The sequence below is a fragment of the Pongo pygmaeus genome, chromosome 12 (genome assembly GCF_028885625.2).
Source record: "Pongo pygmaeus isolate AG05252 chromosome 12, NHGRI_mPonPyg2-v2.0_pri, whole genome shotgun sequence".
In the NCBI taxonomy this organism is placed as follows: Eukaryota; Metazoa; Chordata; class Mammalia; order Primates; family Hominidae; genus Pongo; species Pongo pygmaeus.
This window is the reverse complement of record NC_072385.2, coordinates 25,540,131-25,565,883: the sequence shown is the minus strand read 5'-3', so window position 1 is coordinate 25,565,883 and position 25,753 is coordinate 25,540,131. Positions and strand designations below refer to the sequence as shown.

The 25,753-nt window shown below is 35.8% G+C and overlaps 1 protein-coding gene across 1 annotated transcript in view; it reads left to right on the top strand.

The window, feature by feature from the left end:
* Positions 1 to 25,753, top strand: part of LOC129030780 (ankyrin repeat domain-containing protein 36C-like) — a 175,447-nt gene that overhangs the window by 110,924 nt on the left and 38,770 nt on the right. The window contains exons 69-95 of the mRNA XM_063649066.1: positions 1,204 to 1,232; positions 1,331 to 1,403; positions 3,102 to 3,130; positions 3,225 to 3,297; positions 4,975 to 5,003; positions 5,102 to 5,174; positions 6,873 to 6,901; positions 6,996 to 7,068; positions 8,746 to 8,774; positions 8,869 to 8,941; positions 10,608 to 10,636; positions 10,739 to 10,811; positions 12,506 to 12,534; positions 12,629 to 12,701; positions 14,377 to 14,405; positions 14,500 to 14,572; positions 16,248 to 16,276; positions 16,371 to 16,443; positions 18,117 to 18,145; positions 18,240 to 18,312; positions 20,092 to 20,120; positions 20,215 to 20,287; positions 21,970 to 21,998; positions 22,094 to 22,166; positions 23,848 to 23,876; positions 23,971 to 24,043; positions 25,715 to 25,743. Of these exons, the coding sequence (XP_063505136.1) occupies positions 1,204 to 1,232; positions 1,331 to 1,403; positions 3,102 to 3,130; positions 3,225 to 3,297; positions 4,975 to 5,003; positions 5,102 to 5,174; positions 6,873 to 6,901; positions 6,996 to 7,068; positions 8,746 to 8,774; positions 8,869 to 8,941; positions 10,608 to 10,636; positions 10,739 to 10,811; positions 12,506 to 12,534; positions 12,629 to 12,701; positions 14,377 to 14,405; positions 14,500 to 14,572; positions 16,248 to 16,276; positions 16,371 to 16,443; positions 18,117 to 18,145; positions 18,240 to 18,312; positions 20,092 to 20,120; positions 20,215 to 20,287; positions 21,970 to 21,998; positions 22,094 to 22,166; positions 23,848 to 23,876; positions 23,971 to 24,043; positions 25,715 to 25,743 (1,355 nt within the window). The remainder of the gene's footprint in view (positions 1 to 1,203; positions 1,233 to 1,330; positions 1,404 to 3,101; positions 3,131 to 3,224; positions 3,298 to 4,974; positions 5,004 to 5,101; positions 5,175 to 6,872; positions 6,902 to 6,995; positions 7,069 to 8,745; positions 8,775 to 8,868; positions 8,942 to 10,607; positions 10,637 to 10,738; positions 10,812 to 12,505; positions 12,535 to 12,628; positions 12,702 to 14,376; positions 14,406 to 14,499; positions 14,573 to 16,247; positions 16,277 to 16,370; positions 16,444 to 18,116; positions 18,146 to 18,239; positions 18,313 to 20,091; positions 20,121 to 20,214; positions 20,288 to 21,969; positions 21,999 to 22,093; positions 22,167 to 23,847; positions 23,877 to 23,970; positions 24,044 to 25,714; positions 25,744 to 25,753) is intronic.

Sequence of the window (25,753 nt, the reverse complement as noted above, 5' to 3'; positions counted from 1 at the left end):
GCGGGAAATGAGGAAGTCATTTATATAATTTTGGGGTTTCTGCTGAGGAAACCTGAGTGAACTCACTTCAGATGCATTTGGAATATTTTCATAAAAAATACTTCATTTTCACAGCTCCAGGAACTGCTGGAAGCAGGAAACAGTGCTAGAATTGGCATAAAAACACACTGACTCATTACTCCTCTTTGTGACTATTAGGCATTAGAGATACATGTTTTGTTGATTTTAGTTAAAGAAATGAGGCAAACTTGAATATGAATACATTTGCTTCCTTGTTCAAGGAGCTACCTCTTGGATACAATAGCTATTTCATGCAACTTCTTTGGAGAATAACATGATACTCCCAACAAGGCTATTTTAGAAACAAAGTTAGGTTGAAGTTTAATTAACACCTAAAATGGTCATTTTCAATGAATATCGGAGTGATTTCTGAATGAAAATCTTATTAATATCTAATGCTTGGGGCAGTTTTACTGTGTAGAAGTATGTCCAAATTGATAATTGATGACATTTTTATTGAGGCTAATATAGTATCCTTTCGTGCCATGACTGGATGAAGAAACTTTCGGAAGGCTAAACTAGTGGATACAAGAAACTTAGGCAAATTATTACACCATATGGGTGTGAGAGATAATGAATATTGTCTACTAGGTATCAGCAAACAGATATCCAAGGTGATCAATTTAGGACACTCCCACTGAAGAGATGTGAAGTGTACGTTCAACTGAAGTGTCATCGTAATTGTGTGCCTTCTCAGTTATTGGGCAAGTTAAAGAGCATGATGAATGTTTGTAGTATAATGGTGTAAATCCTTTTGATTTCTTGAATGAAAGACACGTGGTATCATATAGCACCTGCTTTGACATTGATTCTCACGTGTATGAGTTGCTTCTCTGATTTTAGATCACATTTGTCCTCATCACTCGGCATATCCACATCGCTATTGAGGTGTTTTTATTTTAGTTTTTGACATATGACAAATCATACCATGTTTGAATTTACAAGGGTATATTTCATGGAGCCTGTATTCCCTTTTCTGAGTGTATTTCTGTCACATTCTAGTCCCCAGACACAAAGTAGAAGCTATGAAAGGCTACACTAATACAGGCAGGAGGACAGAAGTTGATGCTAACACTGCATGAATATATGGATAACATTATCATATTTACATATGAGTGACTATGTATCGCTTTTGCTTTTCAGTGTCTTCTCAGAAACAACCAGCCTTGAAGGTAACTAAACAGTCATTTATATTGTGAAGTAGAAAATTTATAGTCTATGAAACATACTTCATTGATTTATTTATTATTTTGTTTCAAATTCCATTCAGGCTACAACTGATGAGAAAGATTCTGTTTCAAATATAGCCACAGAAATAAAGGATGGAGAAAAATGTGGGACAGGTAATTTTGCAAAACACATTTAATGTCATGTTCAATCCATTTAGAAAAGAACTTCTCTTCTCCGAATAAATCAGCAGGGTGGGTGGGGGGGGGGTTGGGGTCTCACCGAAGCTCCACATTCTGATTCAGCAGGCCTGAGATTCTTCATTTGTAATAAATTCTTGGGTGACGCTAATGCTGCTGGTCTGGAACATGATCTTCGCAGTAAGATTATACACTTCCCCACATTGAAATTGAGAAGAAGAAATATGGAGAGCAGTTGAAGACATAAGGGGCTCTGGGGAACAGTATCATTTTTCCTTAATTCTACAGCTTGTTTTCACTAAAGGTGGAAGGAGAAAGAGACGAAGTGTAGATTTTACAGACATCACATCATACTGCTAGAAACAGACAGAAAACTTGTCATAATAACCCGTAGACACAGTGGGGGAACTAAGGAGACCCCTGGTTTAGGAATTATTTCCCCAAGGAAGACGGATTATGAGGCAGGAAGGCAGGAAAAGAGGAAGTCATTTATACAATTTTGGGGTTTCTGCTGAGGAAACCTGAGTGAACTCACTTCAGATGCATTTGGAATATTTTCATAAAAAAATTTGATATTGTTTCCCGCTCCAGGAACTACTGGAAGCAGGAAACAGTAGTCTAATTGGAATACACCACACTGACTCATTACTTCTCTTTGTTATGAGGATACATCGGAGATACATGTTTTGTTGATTTTAGTTATAAAAATAAGATAATCTTGAATAGGAATACATTTGCTTCCTTGTTCAAGGAGCTACCTCTTGGATAAAATAGCTATGTAATGAAACTTTTTTAGAGAATAACGTGATACTCCCAACAAGACTATTTTAGACACAAAAATTATGTTGAATTCTAATTAAGTTCTAAAATGGTCATTTTCAAGGAATATTGCAGTGATTTCTGAATGAAAAACTGATTAATATCTAATGCTTGTAGCAGTTTTATTTTATAGAAGTATGTCAAAGTTGATAGTTGATGATATTTTTATTGAGGCTAGTATATTATCTTTTGGTGCCATGAGTGGATGAAGAAATATTCAGAAGGCTAAACTAGTGGGTACAAGAAACTTAGGCAAATTATTACACCATATGGGTGTGAGAGATAATGAATATTATCTCCTAGGTATCAGCAAACAGATATCCAAGGTGATCAATTTAGGACACTTCCACTGAAGAGATGTGAAGTGTACATTCAACTGAAGTTTCATCATATTTGTGTGCCTTCTCAGTTATTGGGCAAGTTAAAGAGCATGATGAATGTTTGTAGTGTAATGGTTTAAATCCTTTTGATTTCTTGCATGAAAGACATGTGGCATCATTTAGCACCTGCTTTGACATTGATCCTCAGATGTATGAGTTGCTCCTCTGATTTTAGATCACATTTGTCCTCATCACTCAGCATATGCACACTGATATTGAAACGGTTTTATTTTAGTTTTTGACATATGACAAATCATACCATGTTTGAAATTGTAAGGGTATATTTCATGGAGCGTGTATTCCTTTTTCTCAGTGTATTTCTGTCATGTTCTAGTCCCCAGTCACAAAGTAGAAGCCATCAAAGCCTACACTAATATAGGCTGGAGGACAGAGGTTGATGCTAACACTGCATGAATGTATGGAAAACTTTGTCATATTTACATATGAGTGATTATGTATCCGTTTTGCTTTTCAGTGTCTTCTCAGAAACCACCAGCCTTGAAGGTAATGAAACTCTCATTTATATTGTGAGGTAGTAAATGTGTAGTCGATGAAACATACTTTGCTTATTTATTATTTCATTTCAAATTCCATTCAGGCTGCAAGTGACAAGAAAGGCTCTGTTTTGAATATAGCCAGAGAAAAAGAGGATGGAGAAAAAACTAGGACAGGTAACTGTGAAAACAGATTTAATGTCGTGTTTAGTTGAGGTAGATAAGAAGTCTCTTCCCCAAATAAATCAGCGGGGGGCTTGGTGAAGCTGCACATTCTGATTCAGCAGTCCTGAAATTCTTCCTTTCTAGTAAGTTCTTGGGTGTGCGGATGCTGCTGGTCTGGAACATGATCTTCGCTCTAAGATTATACACTTCCCCACATTGAAATTGAGAAGAAGAAATATGGAGAGCAGTTGAAGACATAAAGGGCTCTAGGGAACAGTATCATTTTGCTTTAATTCTACAGCTTGTTTTCAGTAAAGGTGGAAGGAGAAAGAGAGGAAGTATAGATTTCAGAGATGTCGTATGTTACTGCTAAAAACAGACAGAAAACTGATTGTAATAACCCATAGACACTGTAGAAGGAGAACCAAGGAGATCCCTGATGTAGCAATTATTTTCCCAAGGAAGACGGATTGTGAGGCAGGAAGGCGGGAAATGAGGAAATCATTTATATAATTTTGGGGTTACTCCTGAGGAAACCTGAGTGAACTCACTTCAGATGCATTTGGAATATTTTCATAAAAAATACTTCATTTTCACAGCTCCAGGAACTGCTGGAAGCAGGAAACAGTGCTAGAATTGGCATAAAAACACACTGACTTATTACTCCTCTTTGCGACTATTAGGCATCCGAGATACATATTTTGTTGATTTTAGTTAGAGAAATGAGGCAAACTTGAATATGAATACATTTGCTTCCTTGTTGAAGGAGCTACCTCTTGGATACAAAAGCTATTTCATGAAACTTCTGTAGAGAATAAAATGATACTCCCAACAAGGCTATTTTAGAAACAAAAATTATGTTGAATTTTAATTAACACCTAAAATGGTCATTTTCAACGAATATTGGCGTGATTTCTCAATGAAAAACTTATTAATATCTAATGCTTGGGGCAGTTTTACTTTGTAGAAGTATGTCCAAATTGATAATTGATGATATTTTTATTGAGGCTAATATAGTATCCTTTCCTGCCATGATTGGATGAAGAAACTTTTGGAAGGGTAAAGTAGTGGATACAAGAAACTTAGGCAAATTATTACACCACATGGGTGTGAGAGATAATGAATATTGTCTACTAGGTATCAGCAAACAGATATCCAAGGTGATCAATTTAGGACACTCCCACTGACGAGATGTGAAGTGTACGTTCAACTGAAGTGTCATCGTAATTGTGTGCCTTCTCAGTTATTGGGCAAGTTAAAGAGCATGATGAATGTTTGTAGTATAATGGTGTAAATCCTTTTGATTTCTTGAATGAAAGACACGTGGTATCATATAGCACCTGCTTTGACATTGATTCTCACGTGTATGAGTTGCTTCTCTGATTTTAGATCACATTTGTCCTCATCACTCGGCATATCCACATCGCTATTGAGGTGTTTTTATTTTAGTTTTTGACATATGACAAATCATACCATGTTTGAATTTACAAGGGTATATTTCATGGAGCCTGTATTCCCTTTTCTGAGTGTATTTCTGTCACGTTCTAGTCCCCAGACACAAAGTAGAAGCTATGAAAGGCTACACTAATACAGGCAGGAGGACAGAAGTTGATGCTAACACTGCATGAATATATGGATAACATTATCATATTTACATATGAGTGACTATGTATCGCTTTTGCTTTTCAGTGTCTTCTCAGAAACAACCAGCCTTGAAGGTAACTAAACAGTCATTTATATTGTGAAGTAGAAAATTTATAGTCTATGAAACATACTTCATTGATTTATTTATTATTTTGTTTCAAATTCCATTCAGGCTACAACTGATGAGAAAGATTCTGTTTCAAATATAGCCACAGAAATAAAGGATGGAGAAAAATGTGGGACAGGTAATTTTGCAAAACACATTTAATGTCATGTTCAATCCATTTAGAAAAGAACTTCTCTTCTCCGAATAAATCAGCAGGGTGGGTGGGGGGGGGGTTGGGGTCTCACCGAAGCTCCACATTCTGATTCAGCAGGCCTGAGATTCTTCATTTGTAATAAATTCTTGGGTGACGCTAATGCTGCTGGTCTGGAACATGATCTTCGCAGTAAGATTATACACTTCCCCACATTGAAATTGAGAAGAAGAAATATGGAGAGCAGTTGAAGACATAAGGGGCTCTGGGGAACAGTATCATTTTTCCTTAATTCTACAGCTTGTTTTCACTAAAGGTGGAAGGAGAAAGAGACGAAGTGTAGATTTTACAGACATCACATCATACTGCTAGAAACAGACAGAAAACTTGTCATAATAACCCGTAGACACAGTGGGGGAACTAAGGAGACCCCTGGTTTAGCAATTATTTCCCCAAGGAAGACAGATTATGAGGCAGGAAGGCAGGAAAAGAGGAAGTCATTTATACAATTTTGGGGTTTCTGCTGAGGAAACCTGAGTGAACTCACTTCAGATGCATTTGGAATATTTTCATAAAAAAATTTGATATTGTTTCCCGCTCCAGGAACTACTGGAAGCAGGAAACAGTAGTCTAATTGGAATACACCACACTGACTCATTACTTCTCTTTGTTATGAGGATACATCGGAGATACATGTTTTGTTGATTTTAGTTATAAAAATAAGATAATCTTGAATAGGAATACATTTGCTTCCTTGTTCAAGGAGCTACCTCTTGGATAAAATAGCTATGTAATGAAACTTTTTTAGAGAATAACGTGATACTCCCAACAAGACTATTTTAGACACAAAAATTATGTTGAATTCTAATTAAGTTCTAAAATGGTCATTTTCAAGGAATATTGCAGTGATTTCTGAATGAAAAACTGATTAATATCTAATGCTTGTAGCAGTTTTATTTTATAGAAGTATGTCAAAGTTGATAGTTGATGATATTTTTATTGAGGCTAGTATATTATCTTTTGGTGCCATGAGTGGATGAAGAAATATTCAGAAGGCTAAACTAGTGGGTACAAGAAACTTAGGCAAATTATTACACCATATGGGTGTGAGAGATAATGAATATTATCTCCTAGGTATCAGCAAACAGATATCCAAGGTGATCAATTTAGGACACTTCCACTGAAGAGATGTGAAGTGTACATTCAACTGAAGTTTCATCATATTTGTGTGCCTTCTCAGTTATTGGGCAAGTTAAAGAGCATGATGAATGTTTGTAGTATAATGGTTTAAATCCTTTTGATTTCTTGCATGAAAGACATGTGGCATCATTTAGCACCTGCTTTGACATTGATCCTCAGATGTATGAGTTGCTCCTCTGATTTTAGATCACATTTGTCCTCATCACTCAGCATATGCACACTGATATTGAAACGGTTTTATTTTAGTTTTTGACATATGACAAATCATACCATGTTTGAAATTGTAAGGGTATATTTCATGGAGCGTGTATTCCTTTTTCTCAGTGTATTTCTGTCATGTTCTAGTCCCCAGTCACAAAGTAGAAGCCATCAAAGCCTACACTAATATAGGCTGGAGGACAGAGGTTGATGCTAACACTGCATGAATGTATGGAAAACTTTGTCATATTTACATATGAGTGATTATGTATCCGTTTTGCTTTTCAGTGTCTTCTCAGAAACCACCAGCCTTGAAGGTAATGAAACTCTCATTTATATTGTGAGGTAGTAAATGTGTAGTCGATGAAACATACTTTGCTTATTTATTATTTCATTTCAAATTCCATTCAGGCTGCAAGTGACAAGAAAGGCTCTGTTTTGAATATAGCCAGAGAAAAAGAGGATGGAGAAAAAACTAGGACAGGTAACTGTGAAAACAGATTTAATGTCGTGTTTAGTTGAGGTAGATAAGAAGTCTCTTCCCCAAATAAATCAGCGGGGGGCTTGGTGAAGCTGCACATTCTGATTCAGCAGTCCTGAAATTCTTCCTTTCTAGTAAGTTCTTGGGTGTGCGGATGCTGCTGGTCTGGAACATGATCTTCGCTCTAAGATTATACACTTCCCCACATTGAAATTGAGAAGAAGAAATATGGAGAGCAGTTGAAGACATAAAGGGCTCTAGGGAACAGTATCATTTTGCTTTAATTCTACAGCTTGTTTTCAGTAAAGGTGGAAGGAGAAAGAGAGGAAGTATAGATTTCAGAGATGTCGTATGTTACTGCTAAAAACAGACAGAAAACTGATTGTAATAACCCATAGACACTGTAGAAGGAGAACCAAGGAGATCCCTGATGTAGCAATTATTTTCCCAAGGAAGACGGATTGTGAGGCAGGAAGGCGGGAAATGAGGAAATCATTTATATAATTTTGGGGTTACTCCTGAGGAAACCTGAGTGAACTCACTTCAGATGCATTTGGAATATTTTCATAAAAAATACTTCATTTTCACAGCTCCAGGAACTGCTGGAAGCAGGAAACAGTGCTAGAATTGGCATAAAAACACACTGACTTATTACTCCTCTTTGCGACTATTAGGCATCCGAGATACATATTTTGTTGATTTTAGTTAGAGAAATGAGGCAAACTTGAATATGAATACATTTGCTTCCTTGTTGAAGGAGCTACCTCTTGGATACAAAAGCTATTTCATGAAACTTCTGTAGAGAATAAAATGATACTCCCAACAAGGCTGTTTTAGAAACAAAAATTATGTTGAATTTTAATTAACACCTAAAATGGTCATTTTCAACGAATATTGGCGTGATTTCTCAATGAAAAACTTATTAATATCTAATGCTTGGGGCAGTTTTACTTAGTAGAAGCATGTCAAAATTGATAATTCATGATATTTTTATTGAGGCCAGTATATTATCCTTTTGTGCCATGACTGGATGAAGAAACTTTCGGAAGGCTAAACTAGTGGATACAAGAAACTTAGGCAAATTATTACACCACATGGGTGTGAGAGATAATGAATATTATCTACTAGGTATCAGCAAACAGATATCCAAAGTGATCAATTTAGGACACTCCCACTGACGAGATGTGAAGTGTACGTTCAACTGAAGTGTCATCATAATTGTGTGCCTTGTCAGTTACTGGGCAAGTTAAAGAGCATGATGAATGTTTGTAGTATAATAGTGTAAATCCTTTTGATTTCTTGCATGAAAGACATCTGGAATCATGTAGCACCTGCTTTGACATTGATTCTCACGTGTATGAGTTGCTTCTCTGAGTTTAGATCACATTTGTCCTCATCAATCGGCATATCCACATTGATGTTGAGATGATTTTATTGTAGTTTTTGACATATGACAAATCATGCCATGTTTGAAATTACAAGGGTATATTTCATGGAGCCTGTATTCCCTTTTCTCAGTGTTTTTCTGTCACGTTCTAGTCCCCAGACACAAAGTAGAAGCTATCAAAGCCTACACTAATACAGGCAGGAGGACAGAAGTTGATGCTAACACTGCATGAATGTATGGATAACTTTATCATATTTACATATGAGTGATTATATATCCCTTTTGCTTTTCAGTGTCTTCTCAGAAACCACCTGCGTTGAAGGTAATGAAACTCTCATGTATAGTGTGAACTAGTAAATGTATAGTCTATGAAACACACTTTATTTACTTATTATTTCATTTCAAATTCCATTCAGGCTAGAAGTGATGAGAAGGATTCTGTTTTGAATGTAGCCAGAGAAAAAAATGATGGAGAAAAATCTAGGACAGGTAAGTGTGAAAAGAGATTTAATGTCATGTTCAGTCTAGATAGATAAGAAGTTTTCTTCCCTGAATAAATCATCAGGGGGCTTGTCGAAGCTGCGCATTCTGATTCAGCAGGCCTAAGATTCTTCATTTTGAATAAGTTCTTGGGTGATGCTGATGCTGCTGGTATGGAACATGATCTTCACTTTAAGATTATACACTTCCCTACATTGAAATTGAGAAGAAGCAATCTGGAGGCAGTTCAAGACATAAGGGGCTGTGGGGAACCACATAATTTTGCCTTAATTCTACAGCTCGATTTCAGTAAGGGTGGAAGGAGAAAGAGAGGAAGTATAGATTTGCATACATCACATCGTACTGCTAAAAACAGACAGAAAGCTTGTTCTGATAACCTGTAGACACTGTAGCAGAACTAAGGAGACCCCTGGTGTAGCAATTATTTTCCCAAGGAAGACGGATTGTGTGGCTGGAAGGCAGGAAATGAGGAAGTCATTTATATAATTTTTGGTTTCTGCTGAGGAAACCTGAGTGAACTCACTTCAGATGCATTTGGAATATTTTCATAAAATAATTTGATTTTGGCTGCTCCAGGAACTACTGGAAGCAGGAAAAAATCATGTAATTGGAATACACCGCACTAACTCATTACTCCTCTCTGTGACTAGGAGGCATCAGAGACACCTATTTTGTTGATTTTAGTTATAAAATTGAGATAATCTTGAATATGAATACATTTGCTTCCTTGTTGAAGTAGCTACCTCTTGGATAAAATAGCTATTTGATGAAACTTCTTTAGAGAATAACATGACACTCCCGACAAGACTGTTTTAGACAGAAAAATTATGTTGAATTCCAATTAACTCCCAAAATGGTCATTTTCAAGGAATATTACAGTGATTTCTGAATGAAAAACTGATTAATATCTAATGCTTGTAGCAGTTTTAATTTGTACAAGTATGTCAAAATTGATAATTGATGACTTTTTTTGAGGCTAATGTATTATCCTTTCGTGCCATGACTGGATGAAGAAACTTTCGGAAGGCTAAACTAGTGGATACAAGTAACTTAGGCAAATTATTACACCCCATGGGTGTGAGAGATAATGAATATTCTCTACTAGATATCAGCAAACAGATATCCAAGGTGATCAATTTAGGACACTCCCACTGAAGTGATGTGAAGTGTACGTTCAACTGAAGTGTCATCGTAATTGTGTGCCTTCTCAGTTATTGGGCAAGTTAAAGAGCATGATGAATGTTTGTAGTATAATAGTGGAAATCCTTTTGATTTCTTGCATGAAAGACATGTGGGATCATATAGCACCTGCTTTGACATTGATTCTCACGTGTATGAGTTGCTCCTCTGATTTTAGATCACTTTGTCCTCATCACTCGGTATATCCACATTGATATTGACACGGTTTTATTTTAGTTTTCGACATATGACAAATCATACCATGTTTGAAAGTGTAAGGATATATTTCATGGAGCCAGTATTTCCTTTTGTCAGTGTATTTCTATCATGTTCCAGTCCCAAGACAAAAAGTAGAAGACATCAGAGCCTACACTAGTACAGACAGAAGGATACAGCTTGATGCTAACACTGCGTGAATGTATGGACAATTTTCATATTTATATATGAGTGACTATGTATCGCTTTTGCTTTTCAGTGTCTTCTCAGAAACAACCAGCCTTGAAGGTAATTAAACTGTCATTTATATTGTGAAGTAGAAAATTTATAGTCTATGAAACATACTTCATGGATTTATTTATTTATTATTTTGTTTCAAATTCCATTCAGGCTACAACTGATGAGAAAGATTCTGTTTCAAATATAGCCACAGAAATAAAGGATGGAGAAAAATGTGGGACAGGTAATTTTGCAAAACACATTTAATGTCATGTTCAATCCATTTAGAAAAGAACTTCTCTTCTCCGAATAAATCAGCAGGGTGGTTGGGGGGGGCGGTGGGCTCTCCGAAGCTGCACATTCTGATTCAGCAGGCCTGAGATTCTTCATTTGTAATGAATTCTTGGGTGATGCTAATGCTGCTGGTCTGGAACATGATCTTCACAGTAAGATTATACACTTCCCCACATTGAAATTGAGAAGAAGAAATATGGAGAGCCGTTGAAGACATAAGGGGCTCTGGGGAACAGTATCATTTTGCTTTAATTCTACAGCTTGTTTTCACTGAAGGTGGAAGGAGAAAGAGACGAAGTATAGATTTTACAGACGTCACATCTTACTGCTAGAAACAGACAGAAAACTTGTCATAATAACCCGTAGACACAGTGGGGGAACTAAGGAGACCCCTTGGTGTAGCAATTATTTTCCCAAGGAAGACAGATTATGAGGCAGGAAGGCAGGAAAACAGGAAGTCATTTATACAATTTTGGGGTTTCTGCTGAGGAAACCTGAATGAACTCACTTCAGATGCATTTGGAATATTTTCATAAAAATATTTGATTTTGGCTGCTCCAGGAACTACTGGAAGGAGGAAACAATAGTATAATTGGAATACACCACACTGACTCATTACTTCTCTTTGTTATGAGGAGGCATCAGAAATACATGTTTTGTTGATTTTAGTTATAAAAATAAGATAATCTTGAATAGGAATACATTTGCTTCCTTGTTCAAGGAGCTACCTCTTGGATAAAATAGCTATGTAATGAAACTTTTTTAGAGAATAACATGATACTCCCAACAAGACTATTTTAGAAACAAAAATTATGTTGAATTCTAATTAAGTTCTAAAATGGTCATTTTCAAGGAATATTGCAGTGATTTCTGAATGAAAAACTGATTAATATCTAATGCTTGTAGCAGTTTTACTTTGTAGAAGTATGTCAAAGTTGATAGTTGATGATATTTTTATTGAGGCTATTATATTATCCTTTGGTGCCCTGAGTAGATGAAGAGATTTTCAGAAGGCTAGACTAGTGGGTACAAGAAACTTAGGCAAATTCTTACATCACATGGGTGTGAGAGATAATGAATATTATCTCCTAGGTATCAGCAAACAGATATCCAAGGTAATCAAATTAGGACACTTCCACTGAAGAGATGTGAAGTGTACATTCAACTGAAGTGTCATCGTATTTGTGTGCCTTCTCAGTTATTGCACAAGTTAAAGAGCATGATGAATATTTGTAGTATAATGATTTAAATCCTTTTGATTTCTTGCAAGAAATACATGTGGCATCATTTAGCACCTGCTTTCACATTGATTCTCAGTTGTATGAGTTGCTCCTCTGATTTTAGATCACATTTGTCCTCATCACTCGGCAGATGCACACTGATATTGACACGATTTTATTTTAGTTTTAGCCATATGACAAATCACACCATGTTTGAAATTGTAAGGGTATATTTCATGGAGTGTGTATTCCCTTTTCTCAGTGTATTTCTGTCATGTTCTGTTCCCCAGTCACAAAGTAGAAGCCATCAAAGCCTATGCTAATATAGGCCGGAGGACAGAAGTTGATGCTAACACTGCATGAATGTATGGATAACTTTGTCATATGTACATATGAGTGATTATGTATCCCTTTTGCTTTTCAGTGTCTTCTCAGAAACCACCAGCCTTGAAGGTAATGAAACTCCCATTTATATTGTGAGCTAGTAAATATATAGTCGATGAAACATACTTTACTTATTTATTATTTCATTTCAAATTCCATTCAGGCTACAAGTGACAAGAAAGACTCTGTTTTGAATATAGCCAGAGAAAAAAAGGATGGAGAAAAAACTAGGACAGGTAACTGTGAAAACAGATTTAATGTCATGTTCAGTCGAGGTAGAAAAGAAGTCTCTTCCCCAAATAAATCAGTGGGGGCTTGGCAAAGCTGCACATTCTGATTCAGCAGGCCTGAAATTCTTCATTTCTAGTAAGTTCTTGGGTGTGCTGATACTGCTGGTCTGGAACATGATCTTTGCTCTAAGATTATACGCTTCCCCTCATTGAAATTGAGAAGAAGAAATATGGAGAGCAGTTGAAGACATAAGGGGCTCTGGGGAACAGTGTCATTTTGATTTAATTGTACAGCTTGTTTTCAGGAAAGGTGGAAGGAGAAAGAGAGGAAGTATAGATTTTACAGATGTCATATCTTACAGCTAAAAACAGACAGAAAACTGATTGTAATAACCCATAGACACTGTAGAAGGAGAACCAAGGAGACCCCTGATGTAGCAATTATTTTCCCAAGGAAGACGGATTGTGAGGCAGGAAGGTGGGAAATGAGGAAGTCATTTATATAATTTTGGGGTTACTCCTGAGGAAACCTGAGTGAACTCACTTCAGACGCATTTGGAATATTTTCATAAAAAAACTTCATTTTCACAGCTCCAGGAACTGCTGGAAGCAGGAAACAGTGCTAGAATTGGCATAAAAACACACTGACCCATTACTCCTCTTTGCGACTGTTAGGCATCCGAGATACATGTTTTGTTGATTTTAGTTATAGAAATGAGACAAACTGGAATATGAATACATTTGCTTCCTTGTTCAAGGAGCTACCTCTTGGATACAATAGCTATTTCATGAAACTTCCTTGGAGAATAACATGATACTCCCAACAAGGCTATTTTAGAAACAAAAATTTTGTTGAATTTTAATTAACACCTAAAATGGTCATTTTCAATGAATATTGGAGTGATTTCTGAATGAAAAACTTATTAATATCTAACGCTTGGGGCAGTTTTACTTTGTAGAAGCATGTCAAAATTGATAATTCATGATATTTTTATTGAGGCCAATATATTGTCCTTTCATGCCATGACTGGATGAAGAAACTTTCGGAAGGCTAAACTAGTGGATACAAGAAACTTAGGCAAATTATTACACCACATGGGTGTGAGAGATAATGAATATTATCTACTAGGTATCAGCAAACAGATATCCAAGGTGATCAATTTAGGACACTCCCACTGAAGAGATGTGAAGTGTACGTTCAACTGAAGTGTCATCGTAATTGTGTGCCTTCTCAGTTATTGGGCAAGTTAAAGAGCATGATGAATGTTTGTAGTATAATAGTGTAAATCCTTTTAATTTCTTGCATGAAAGACAGGTGGAATCATGTTGCACCTGCTTTGACGTTGCTTCTCACATGTATGAGTTGCTTCTCTGATTTTAGATCACATTTGTCCTCATCACTCGGCATATCCACATTGATATTGAGATGTTTTTATTGTAGTTTTTGACATATGACAAATCATACCATGTTTGAAATTACAAAGGTATATTTCATGGAGCCTGTATTCCCTTTTCTCAGTGTATTTTGGTCATGTTCTAGTCCCCAGACACAAAGTAGAAGCTATGAAAGCCTACACTAGTACAGGCAGGAGGACAGAAGTTGATGCTAACACTGCATGAATATATGGATAACTTTTTCATATTTACATATGAGTGACTATATATCCCTTTTGCTTTTCAGTGTCTTCTCAGAAATCACCAGCCTTGAAGGTAATGAAATTCTCATTTATATTGTGAACTAGTAAATATATAGTCTATGAAACATACTTTATTTACTTATTATTTCATTTCAAATTCCATTCAGGCTACAAGTGACAAGAAGGATTCTGTTTTGAATGTAGCCAGAGAAAAAAATGATGGAGAAAAAACTAGGACAGGTAAGTGTGAAAACAGATTTAATGTCATGTTCAGTCGAGGTAGATAAGAAGTTCTCTTCCCCAAATAAGTCAGCGGGGGGCTCGGCGAAGCTGCACATTCTGATTCAGCAGGCCTGAAATTCTTCATTTCAATAAGTTCTTGGGTGTGCTGATGCTGCTGGTTTGGAACATGATCTTCGCTGTAAGATTATACACTTCCCCACATTGAAATTGAGAAGAAGAAATATGGAGAGCAGTTGAAGACATAAGGGGCTCTGGGGAACAGTATCATTTTGCTTTAATTCTACAGCTTGTTTTCAGTAAAGGTGGAAGGAGAAAGAGAGGAAGTATAGATTTTACCGATGTCGCATAGTACTGTTACAAACAGACAGAAAACTGATTGTGATAACCCATAGACACTGTAGAAGGAGAACTAAGGAGACCCCTGATGTAGCAATTATTTTCTGAATGAAGACCGATTGTGAGGCAGGAAGGCGGGAAAAGAGGAAGTCATTTATATAATTTTGGGGTTTCTGCTGAGGAAACCTGAGTGAACTCACTTCAGATGCATTTGCAATATTTGAATAAGGAATATTTGATTTTGGCAGCTCCAGGAACTGCTGGTAGCAGGAAATAATGCTAAAATTGGCATAAAAGCACAAAGACTCATTACTCCTCTTTGTTACTATTAGGCATCAGAGATACATGTTTTGCTGATTTTAGTTATAGAAATGAGATCAACTTGACTATGAATACATTGGCTTCCTTGTTGAAGGAGCTACCTCTTGGATACAAAAGCTATTTCATGAAACTTCTGTAGAGAATAAAATGATACTCCCAACAAGGCTATTTTAGAAACAAAAATTATGTTGAATTTTAATTAACACCTAAAATGGTCATTTTCCACGAATATTGGAGTGATTTCTCAATGAAAAACTTATTAATATCTAATGTTTGGGGCAGTTTTACTTTGTAGAAGCATGTCAAAATTGATAATTCATGATATTTTTATTGAGGCCAATATATTATCCTTTCGTGCCGTGACTGGATGAAGAAACTTTCGGAAGGCTAAACTAGTGGATACAAGAAACTTAGGCAAATTATTACACCACATGGGTGTGAGAGATAATGAATATTATCTACTAGGTATCAGCAAACAGATATCCAAGGTGATCAATTTAGGACACTCCCACTGAGGTGATGTGAAGTGTACGTTCAACTGAAGTGTCATCGTAATTGTGTGCCTTCTCAGTTATTGGGCAAGTTAAAGAGCATGATGAATGTTTTTAGTATAATAGTGTAAATCCTTTTGATTTCTTGCATGAAAGACATGTGGAATCATGTAGCACCTGCTTTGACATTGATTCTCAGGTGTATGAGTTGCTCCTCTGATTTTACATCACTGTGTCCTCATCACTCGGCATATCCACATTGATATTGACACGGCTTTATTTTAGTTTTTGATATATTACAAATCATAGCATGTTTGAAATTTTAAGGGTATATTTCATGGAGCCTGTATTCCCTTTTTTCAGTGTATTTCTGTCATGTTCTAGTCCCCAGACACAAAGTAGAAGTCACCAAGCCTACAGTTATACAGGCACGGGGACCGAGTTTGATGCTAACACTGTGTGAATGTATGGATAACTTTATCATATTTACATATGAGTGATTATGTATCCCTTTTGCTTTTCAGTGTCTTCTCAGAAACCACCAGCCTTGAAGGTAATGAAAGTCTCATTTATATTGTGAACTCGTAAATGAATAGTCTATGAAACATAGTTTATTTATTTATTATTTCATTTCAAATTCCATTCAGGCTGCAGGTGACGACAAAGATTGTGTTTCGAATATAGCCAGAGAAATAAAGGATAGAGAAAAATCTGGGACAGGTAATTTTGCAAGACACATTTAATGTCATGTTCAGTCCAGATAGATAGTAAGTTCTCTTCCCCAAATTAATCAGCTGGGAGTCGTCGAAGCTGCACATTCTGATTCAGCAGGCCTGAGATTCTTCATTTGTGACAAATAATTGGGTGACGCTGATGTTGCTCGTCTGGAACATGATCTTCACTGTAAGATTATACACTTCCCCAAATTGCAATTGGGAAGAAGAAATATGAAGAGCAGTTGAAGATGTAAGGGACTCAGAGGAATAGCATAATTTTGCTTTAATTCTATAGCATGTTTTCACTAAGGGTGGAAGGAGAAAGAGATGAAGTATAGATTTTGGAGATGTCACATCATACTGCTGAAAAAGACAGAAAACTGATCCTAATAACCCATAGACACCGTAGAGTGAGAACTAAGGAGACCCCAGATGTAGCAGTTATATTCCCAAGGAAGATAGACTGTGAGGCAGGAAGGAGGGAAAAGATGAAGTTATTTACATAATTTGGGGGTTTCCTCTGAGGAAACCTGAGTGAACTCCCTTCAGATGCATTTGCAATATTTGCATAAAAAAATTTGACTTTGGCAGCTCCAGGAACTACTGGAAGCAGGAAACAAGGCTAGAATTGGAATAAACCACATTGACTCATTACTCCTCTTTGTTACTATTAGGCATCTCAGATACATGTTTTGTTGATTTTATTTAGAAAAAAGAGATAAACTTGAATATGAATACATTGTCTTCCTTGTTGAAGGAGCTAACTCTTGGATAAAAAGCTCTTTATAGAAACTTCTTTAGAGAATAACATGATACTCCCAAGAAGACTATTTAAGAAGCAAAGATTATGTTGAATTCTAATTGACTCCTAAAGTGATCATTTTCAATGAATATGGGAATGATTTCTGAATGTAAACCTTATTAATATCTAATGCTTGTAGCAGTCTTACTTTGTAGAAGTATGTCACAATTGATAATTTTTGATGTTTTTATGGAGGCTAATATGTTATCCTTTGGTGCCATGAGTGTATGAGGAAACTTTTGGAAGGCTAAACTAGTGGATAGAAGAAACTTAAGCAAATTATTACACCACAGAGGTGTGAGAAATAATGAATATTATCTGCTAGGTATCAGCAAACAGATATCCAAGCTGATAAATTTAGGTCTCTTCCACTGAAGAGACGTGCAGTGTACGTTCAACTGAAGTGTCATTTTAATCGTTTACCTTTTCAGTTATTGGGCAAGTTAAAGAGCATGATGAATGTTTGTAGTATAATGGTATCTATCCTTCTGATTTATTGCGTGAAAGACATGCGGGATCATCTACCACTTGCTTTGACATTGATTCTCCGGTGTATGAATTGATCATCTGATTTTAGGTCACATTTGTCCCCATCACTCGGCATATCCACATTGGTATTGACACTGTTTTATTTTAGTTCTAGACATATGACAAATCACACTATGTTTGAAATTGTAAGGGTATTTTCCATGAAGCCTGTATTCCTTTTCTTCAGTGTGTTTCTGTCTTGTTCCAGTCCCCAGACACAAAGTAGAAAACATCAAAGCCTGCACTAATACAGGCAGGAGGATACAGCTTGATGCGAACACTTCATGAATGTATGAATAACATTATCATATGTACACGAGTGATTAAGTATCCCTTTTGCTTTTCAGTGTCTTCTCAGAAACAAACAGCATTGAAGGTAATTAAACACTTATTTATATTTTGAACTATTAACTGTATAGTCTATGAAATATACTTTATTCATTGATTGTTTTGTTTCAAATTCCATTCAGGCTACAAGTGACAAGGAAGATTCTCTTTCGAATATAGCCACAGAAACAAAGGATGCACAAATATCTGGGACAGGTAATTTTGCAAAACACATTTAATATGATGTTCAATCAAGATGGAAGAGAACTTCTCTTCACCAAATAAATCAGCGGGGGGTTCATCAAAGCTTCATGTTCTGAATCAGTATTCCTGAGATTATTCATTTGTAATAAGTTCTCGGGTGTTCCTGATGCTGCTGGTCCTTGGCCATGATGTAAGTACTAAGATTATAGATGTCTGCACTTTGAAATTGGGAAAAAGAACCATCTGAGAGCAGTTCAACACATAACAGGCTCAGGGGACAGCATCACTTTGCTTTAATTCTACAGCATGTTTCCATCAAGAGGGGAAAGAGAAAGAGATGAAGTAATAGATATTAGAGACATCAGATCGTATTGTGATAAACAGAGGGAAAATGATCCTAATACCACAAAAACACTGTAGAATGAGAACTAACAAGACCACTGATGTAGCAATTATTTTCCTCAAGGAAGAGGGATTGTGAGTCAGGAAGGAAGGGAAAGAAGAAGTTATTTATGTAATTTGGGATTTCTGCTGAGGAAACCTCAGTGAACTCACTTCAATACATTTGGAACATTTGCATAAAAGAAGATTTGATTTTGGCTGCTCCAGGAACTACTGGAAGCAGGAAACTAGGCTAGAATTAGGATTAGTCACAGTGACTCATTATTCCTCTTTAGGAGTAATTTACTATTAGGCATCAGAGATACATGTTTTGTTGATTTTAGTTATAAAAATGAGATAAATGAATATGAATACATTGGCTTCATAGTTCAAGGAGCTAAGTCTTGGATAAAATAGCTATTGAATGAAACTTCTTTAGAGAATAGCATGATACTCCAAACAAGACTATTTTAGAAACAAAAATTATGTTGAATTCTAATTAACTCCTAAAGTGGTCCTTTCAATGAATATTTGATTGATTTCTGAATGTAAAACTTATTAATATCTAATGCTTGTAGCAGTTTTACTTTGTAGAAGTATGTCAACATTGGCAATTGATGATTTTTTTTTGAGGCTAATATATTATCCTTTGGTGCCGTGAGTGGATGAAGAAACTTTCAGAAGGCTAAACGAGTGGATAGAAGAAATGTAGGCAAATTATTACACCACATGGGTGTGAGAAATAATGAATATTATCTACTAGGTCAGCAAATAGTAATGAATATTATTGAGAATAACAATATATTTCTCATAATAATAATTTCCGATAATAATAATGAGAAATAATGAATATTATCTACTAGATCAGCAAACATAATCCAAGCTGATCAATTTAGGACATTTCCACTGAAGAGATGTGAAGTGTACATTCAACTGAGGTGTCATTGTAATTGTGTGCCTTCTCAGTTATTGGGCAAGTTAAAGAGCACGATGAATGTTTGTAGTATAATGGTGTAAATCCTTTTGATTTCTTGCATGAAATACATGTGGCATCATGTAGCACCTGCTTTGACATTGATTCTCAAGCATATGAGTTGCTCCTCTGATTTTAGATCACATTTGTCCTCATCACTTGGCATATCCCCATTGATATTGAGATGGTTTTATTTTAGTTTTAGACATATGACAAATCATGCCATGTTTGAAATTGTAAGTATATTTTGTGAAGCCTGTATTCACCTTTTTCAGTGTATTTCTGTCATATTCCAGTCCCCAGTCACAAAGTAGAAAACATCAAAGCCTATACTAATACAGGCAGGAAGATATACTTTGATGCCAACAGTGCATGAATGTATGGATAACTTTATCATATTTACATATGAGTGATTATGTATCCCTTTTGCTTTTCAGTGTCTTCTCAGAAACAACCAGCCTTGCAGGTAATTAAACTCTCATTTATATTGTGGACTATTAACTGTGTGGTCTATGAAACGTAGTTTATGTATTGATTATTTTATTTCAAATTCCATTCAGGCTACAAGTGATAAGAAAGATTCTGTTTCGAATATAGCCACAGAAATAAAGGATGGACAACAATCTGGAACAGGTAATTTCACAAAACACATTTAATGTCATGTTCAGTCCAGATAGAAAGGTACTTCTCTTCCCCGAATAAATCGGTGTGGGGCTCATCAAAACTGCACATTCTGATTCAGCAGGCCTGAGATTCTTCATTTTTAATAAGTTCTTGGGTGACGCTGATGCTGCTGGTCTTGGACATGATCTTCACAGTAAGATTATAGCCTTCCCCACATGGAAATTGGGAAGAAGAAATATGGAGAGCAGTTCAAGACATAAGGGGCTCAGTGGAACTGCATAATTTTGCTTTAATTCTACAGCATGTTTTCAATAAGGGTGGAAGGAGAAAGACATGAAGTATAGATTTTACAGACGTCACATCATACTGCTAGAAAAAGACGGAATAGTGATCCTAATAACTCGTAGACATTGTAGAATGAGAACTAAGGAGACCACTGATATAGCAATGATTTTTCCCAAGGAAGAGGGATTGTGAGGCAGGAAGGAGGGAAAAGAAGAAGTTATTTATGTAATTTTGGGGTTTCTGCTGAGAAAACCTGAGTGAACTCACTTCAGAGGCATTTAGCATATTTGCATAAAGAAGATTTGATTTTGGCAGCTGCTGGAACTACTGGGTGCAGGAGAGAATGCTAGAATTGGGATAAACTTCACTTACTAATTACTCTTCTTTGTTACTGTTAGGTATCAGACTGACACGTTTTGTTGATTGTAGTTATAGAAATTAGGTAAACTTGAATATGAATACATTGGCTTCATTGACCAAAGAGCTGAGTCTTGGATAAAATAGGTATTTAATGAATATTCTTTAGAGAATAGCATGATACTCCTAACAAAACTACTTTAGAAGCAAAAATAATGTTGAATTCATCAACTAACTCCTAAAATGGTAATTTTCAATGAATATTGGAGTGATTTCCAAATGTGAAAGCTTATTAATATCCAATACTTGTAGCAGTTTTATTTAGTAGAATTATGTCAAAATTGATCATTGATGATGCTTTTTATTGAGGTTATGTATTATACTTTGCTGCCATGAGTGGATGAAGAAATGTTCAAAAGGCTAAACTAGAGAACACAAGAAGCTTAGGCAAATTATTACAGCACATGGGTGTGAGAAATAATGAATTATTTACTTGGATTCAGGAAACATATATCCACATTGATCAATTTAGGTCCCTTCCACTTAAGAGACGTGAAGTGTACGTTCAACTGAAGTGTCATTGTAATTGTGTACCTTCTCAGTTACTGGGCAAGTTAAAGAGCATGTTGAATGTTTGCAGTATAATGGTCTAAATCATTCGGATATCTTGCATGAAAGTCATGCGTGTGCATGTACCACCTGCTTTGACATTGATTCCCGGGTGATTGGTTGCTTCTGTGATTTTAGACCACATTTGTCCTCATCACTCGGCATATCCTTATTGAAACTGACACTGTTTTATTTTAGTTTTAGTCATATGACAAATCATATTACATTTGAAATGCTTAGTGTGTAGTTCTTGAAACCTGTATTCCTGTTTTCTTCAGTGTGTTTCTGTCATGTTTGCATCCCAAAACACAAAGTATAAAACATCAAAGCCTACACTAATAACTGCAGGCAGATGCAGCTTGATGCCAACACTGCATGAATGTTTGAATAACTTTATCGTATGTACATATGAGTGACTATGTATGTGTTTTGCTTTTCAGTGTCTTCTCAGAAAAAACCGGCCTGGAAGGTAATTAAACTCTCATATATATTTTGAACTATTAACTGTATAGTCTATGAATATATACTTTATGTATTGATTATTTTGTTTCAAATCCCTTTCAGGCTACAAGTGACAAGAAAGATTCTGTTTCGAATATAGCCACAGAAATAAAGGATGGACAAATATCTGGGACAGGTATTTTGGAATACACATTTAATGTAATGTCCAATCAAATAGAAGAGAAATTCACTTCCCCAAATAAATCAGCAGGGGGTTCATTGAAGCTTTACGTTTGGATTCAGCATTCCTGAGATTCTTCATCTGAAATAAGTTCCCGGGTGACCCTGATGCTGCTGGTCCTTGGCCATGATCTGAGTAGTAAGATTACAGACTTCTCTACATTGAAATTGGGAAGAAGAACCATTGGAGAGCAGTTCAACACATACCAGCCTCAGGGGACAGCATCATTTTGCTTTAATTCTACAGCATGTTTCCATCAAGAGGGGAAGGAGAAAGAGATGAAGTAATAGATATTATAGGCGTCAGATCATATTGTTATAAACAGAGGGAAAAGTGTTCCCAATGCCTCAAAAACAGCATAGAATGAGAATGAACAAGATCACTGAAGTAGCAATTATTTTCCTCAAGGAAGAGGGATTGTGAGGCAGGAAGGAGAGAAAAGAAGAAGTTATTTATGTAATTTTGGGGTTTTTGTTGAAGAAACCTGAGTGAACTCACTTCCGATAAATTTGGAATACTTGCATAAAAGAACACTTAATTTTGGCTTCTCCAAGAACTACTGGAAGCAGGAAACAATGCTAGAATTGGGATAAAGCACACTGACTCGTTACTCCTCTTTGCTACTATTAGGCATCAGAGATACGTGTTTTGTTGATTTTAGTTATAAAAATGAGATCAACTTGAATATGAATACATTGGCTTCGTTGTTCAAGGAGCTAACTCTTGGGTAAAATAGCTATTGAAGGAAACTTCTTTAGAGAATAGCATGATACTCCCAACAAGACTATTTTAGAAACAAAAAGTATGTGGAATTCTAATTAACTCCTAAAGTGGTCATTTTCAATGAATATTGGAGTGATTTCTGAATGTAAAACTTATTAATATCTAATGCTTGTAGCAGTTTTACTTTGTAGAAGTATGTCAAAATTGATAATTGATGATACTTTTATTGAGGCTAATATATTATCCTTTGGTGCCATGAGTGGATGAAGAAACTTTCAGAAGCCTAAACAAGTGGGTACAAGAAAATTAGGCAAATTATTACACCACATGGGTGTGAGGAATAATGAATATTATCTACTCGGTTTCAGCAAACAGATATCCAAGGTGATCAATTTAGGACACTTCCACTGAAGAGATGTGAAGTGTACATTCAACTGAAGTGTCATTGTAATTGTGTACCTTCTCTGTTATGGGGCAATTTAAAGAGCATGATGAACGTTTGTAGTATAATGGTGTAAATCCTTTTGATTTCTTGCATGAAAGACATGTGGGATCAAGTACCACCTGCTTTGACATTGATTCTCAGGTGTATGAGTTGATCCTCTGATTTTAGATCACACTTGTCCTCATCACTCAGCATATCCACATTGATATTGACAGGGTTTTATTTTAGTTTTTGACATATAACAAATTATACCATGTTTGAAATTGTAAGTATATTTTTCATGAAGCCTGTATTACTTTTTTTCAGTGTATTTCTGTCATGTTGCAATCCCCAGACACAAAGTAGGAAACATCAAATCCTACACTAGTACAGGCAGGAGTATACAGCTTGATGGTAACACTGCATGAATGTATGGATAACTTTATCATATTTACATATGATGGATTATATATTTCTTTTACTTTTCAGTGTCTCATCAGAAACAATCAGCCTGGAAGGTAGTTATTCTTTCATTTATATTTTGAATTATTTATTGCATAGCCTATGAAATATATATTATGTATTGACTATTTTGTTTCTCTTTCCATTCAGGTTATATTTAAAAAGAAAGTTTCTCTTTTGAATATTGCCACAAGAATAATGGGTGGTTGGAAATCTGGAACAGGTAATTTGGCAATACACGTTTAATGTCATGTGCACTCAAGACAGAAGAGAACATCCAACCCCTGAATAGATCAGTGCGGTGTCATTGAAAATGCACTTTCTGATTCAGCAGGCCTGAGATTCTGCATTTCTAGTAAGTTCTCAGGTGGTGCTGATGCTGCTGGTCCTTGGCCATGATCTTAGTAACAAGCTTATAGACTTCCCTACATTGAATTTGGATAGAAGAACCATTGGAAAACAGTTCAAGACATACGAGGATCAGGGGACAGCATAATTTTGCTCTTATTTCAGAGCATGTTTCTATGGAGAGGGGAAGGAGAAAGAGAAGAAGTAACAGAAATTATAGATGTCAGATAGTACTGCTAAAACCAGAGGGAGGAAGTTGTCATAATAACCCATAAACACTGGAGAATGAGGAGCAAGGTGACCACTGATGTAGTAATTATTTTTATCAAGAAATAGGGATTGCAAGGCAAGAAAGAGGGGAAGGAAGAAGTTATTTAAGTAATTTTGGGGTTTCTGCTGAGGAAACCTGAGTGAACTCACTTCAGGTGCATTTAGAATGTTTGCATACCAGAAGATCTGATTTCTGGCTGCTCCAATGACTACTGGAATCAGGAAGGAGTGCTAGAATTGGGATAAACCACAGTGCCTCATTATTCCTGTTTATTAGTATCAGACATCAGACATATATTTTTTATTAGTTATTCAAATGAGTTGAAATTTAATATGAATATATTAGTTTTTTTCCAAAATGCTGGCTGTTTTGTTAAAATAGCTATTTAATGAAAATTCTTTATAGTAAAGTGATATTCCAGAGCAGACTAATTTTACAGACAAAAATAATGTTGAATGCATTAATTGAATCCTAAAATGATTATTTTCAATAAATATTGGACTGATTTCCAAATGTATAAGTTTATTAATATCTAATGCCTGGAGCCATTCCATTTTGTATAAATATGTATAATTTATTATACTTTTTGATGGGGTTTATATATTATACCTTCTTGCCATTAGTGGATGAAGAAACTTTCTGAAGGCTAAATTAGAGGATATAAGAAACGTAGGCAGATTATTACACCACATGGGCATGATAAATAATGAATATTAACTACTAGGATTCACCAAACATATATCCAAGCAGATCAATTCAGGACACTTACACTGAAGAGATGTGAAGTGTATGTTCAACTGAAGTGTCATTGTAATTGTGTACCTTCTCAGTTATCAGACAAGTTAAAGAGCATGATGAATATTTGCATTATAATGGTATAAATCCTTCTGATGTCTTGCATGAAAGTCATGCAGTTGCAGTTAGCACCAGCTTTTACACTTATTTCTAGGGTTATGACTTGCTTCTCTGATTTTAGATCACATTTCTCCTTGTTAATCAGCATATCCACATTGATATTAACACTTTTTTTAAGCAATAGATGTGGTGCATCATCTCACTTTTTAACTTGTAACTATATGTTTTTTGAAGCCTGTATTCCTATTTTCTTCATTGCATTTCTATCATGTTACTGTCCCAAAGAAACAAACTAGAAAAACATGAAACCCTACGCTAATACAGGCAAGAGTATTCCGTTTGATGCTAACACTCCATGAATGTATGGTTGGCCTTACCATATTTACATATGATTGATTATATATTTCTCTTGCTTGTTAGAGTATCCTGAGAATCTGCCCACATTGAAGGTAATTACTC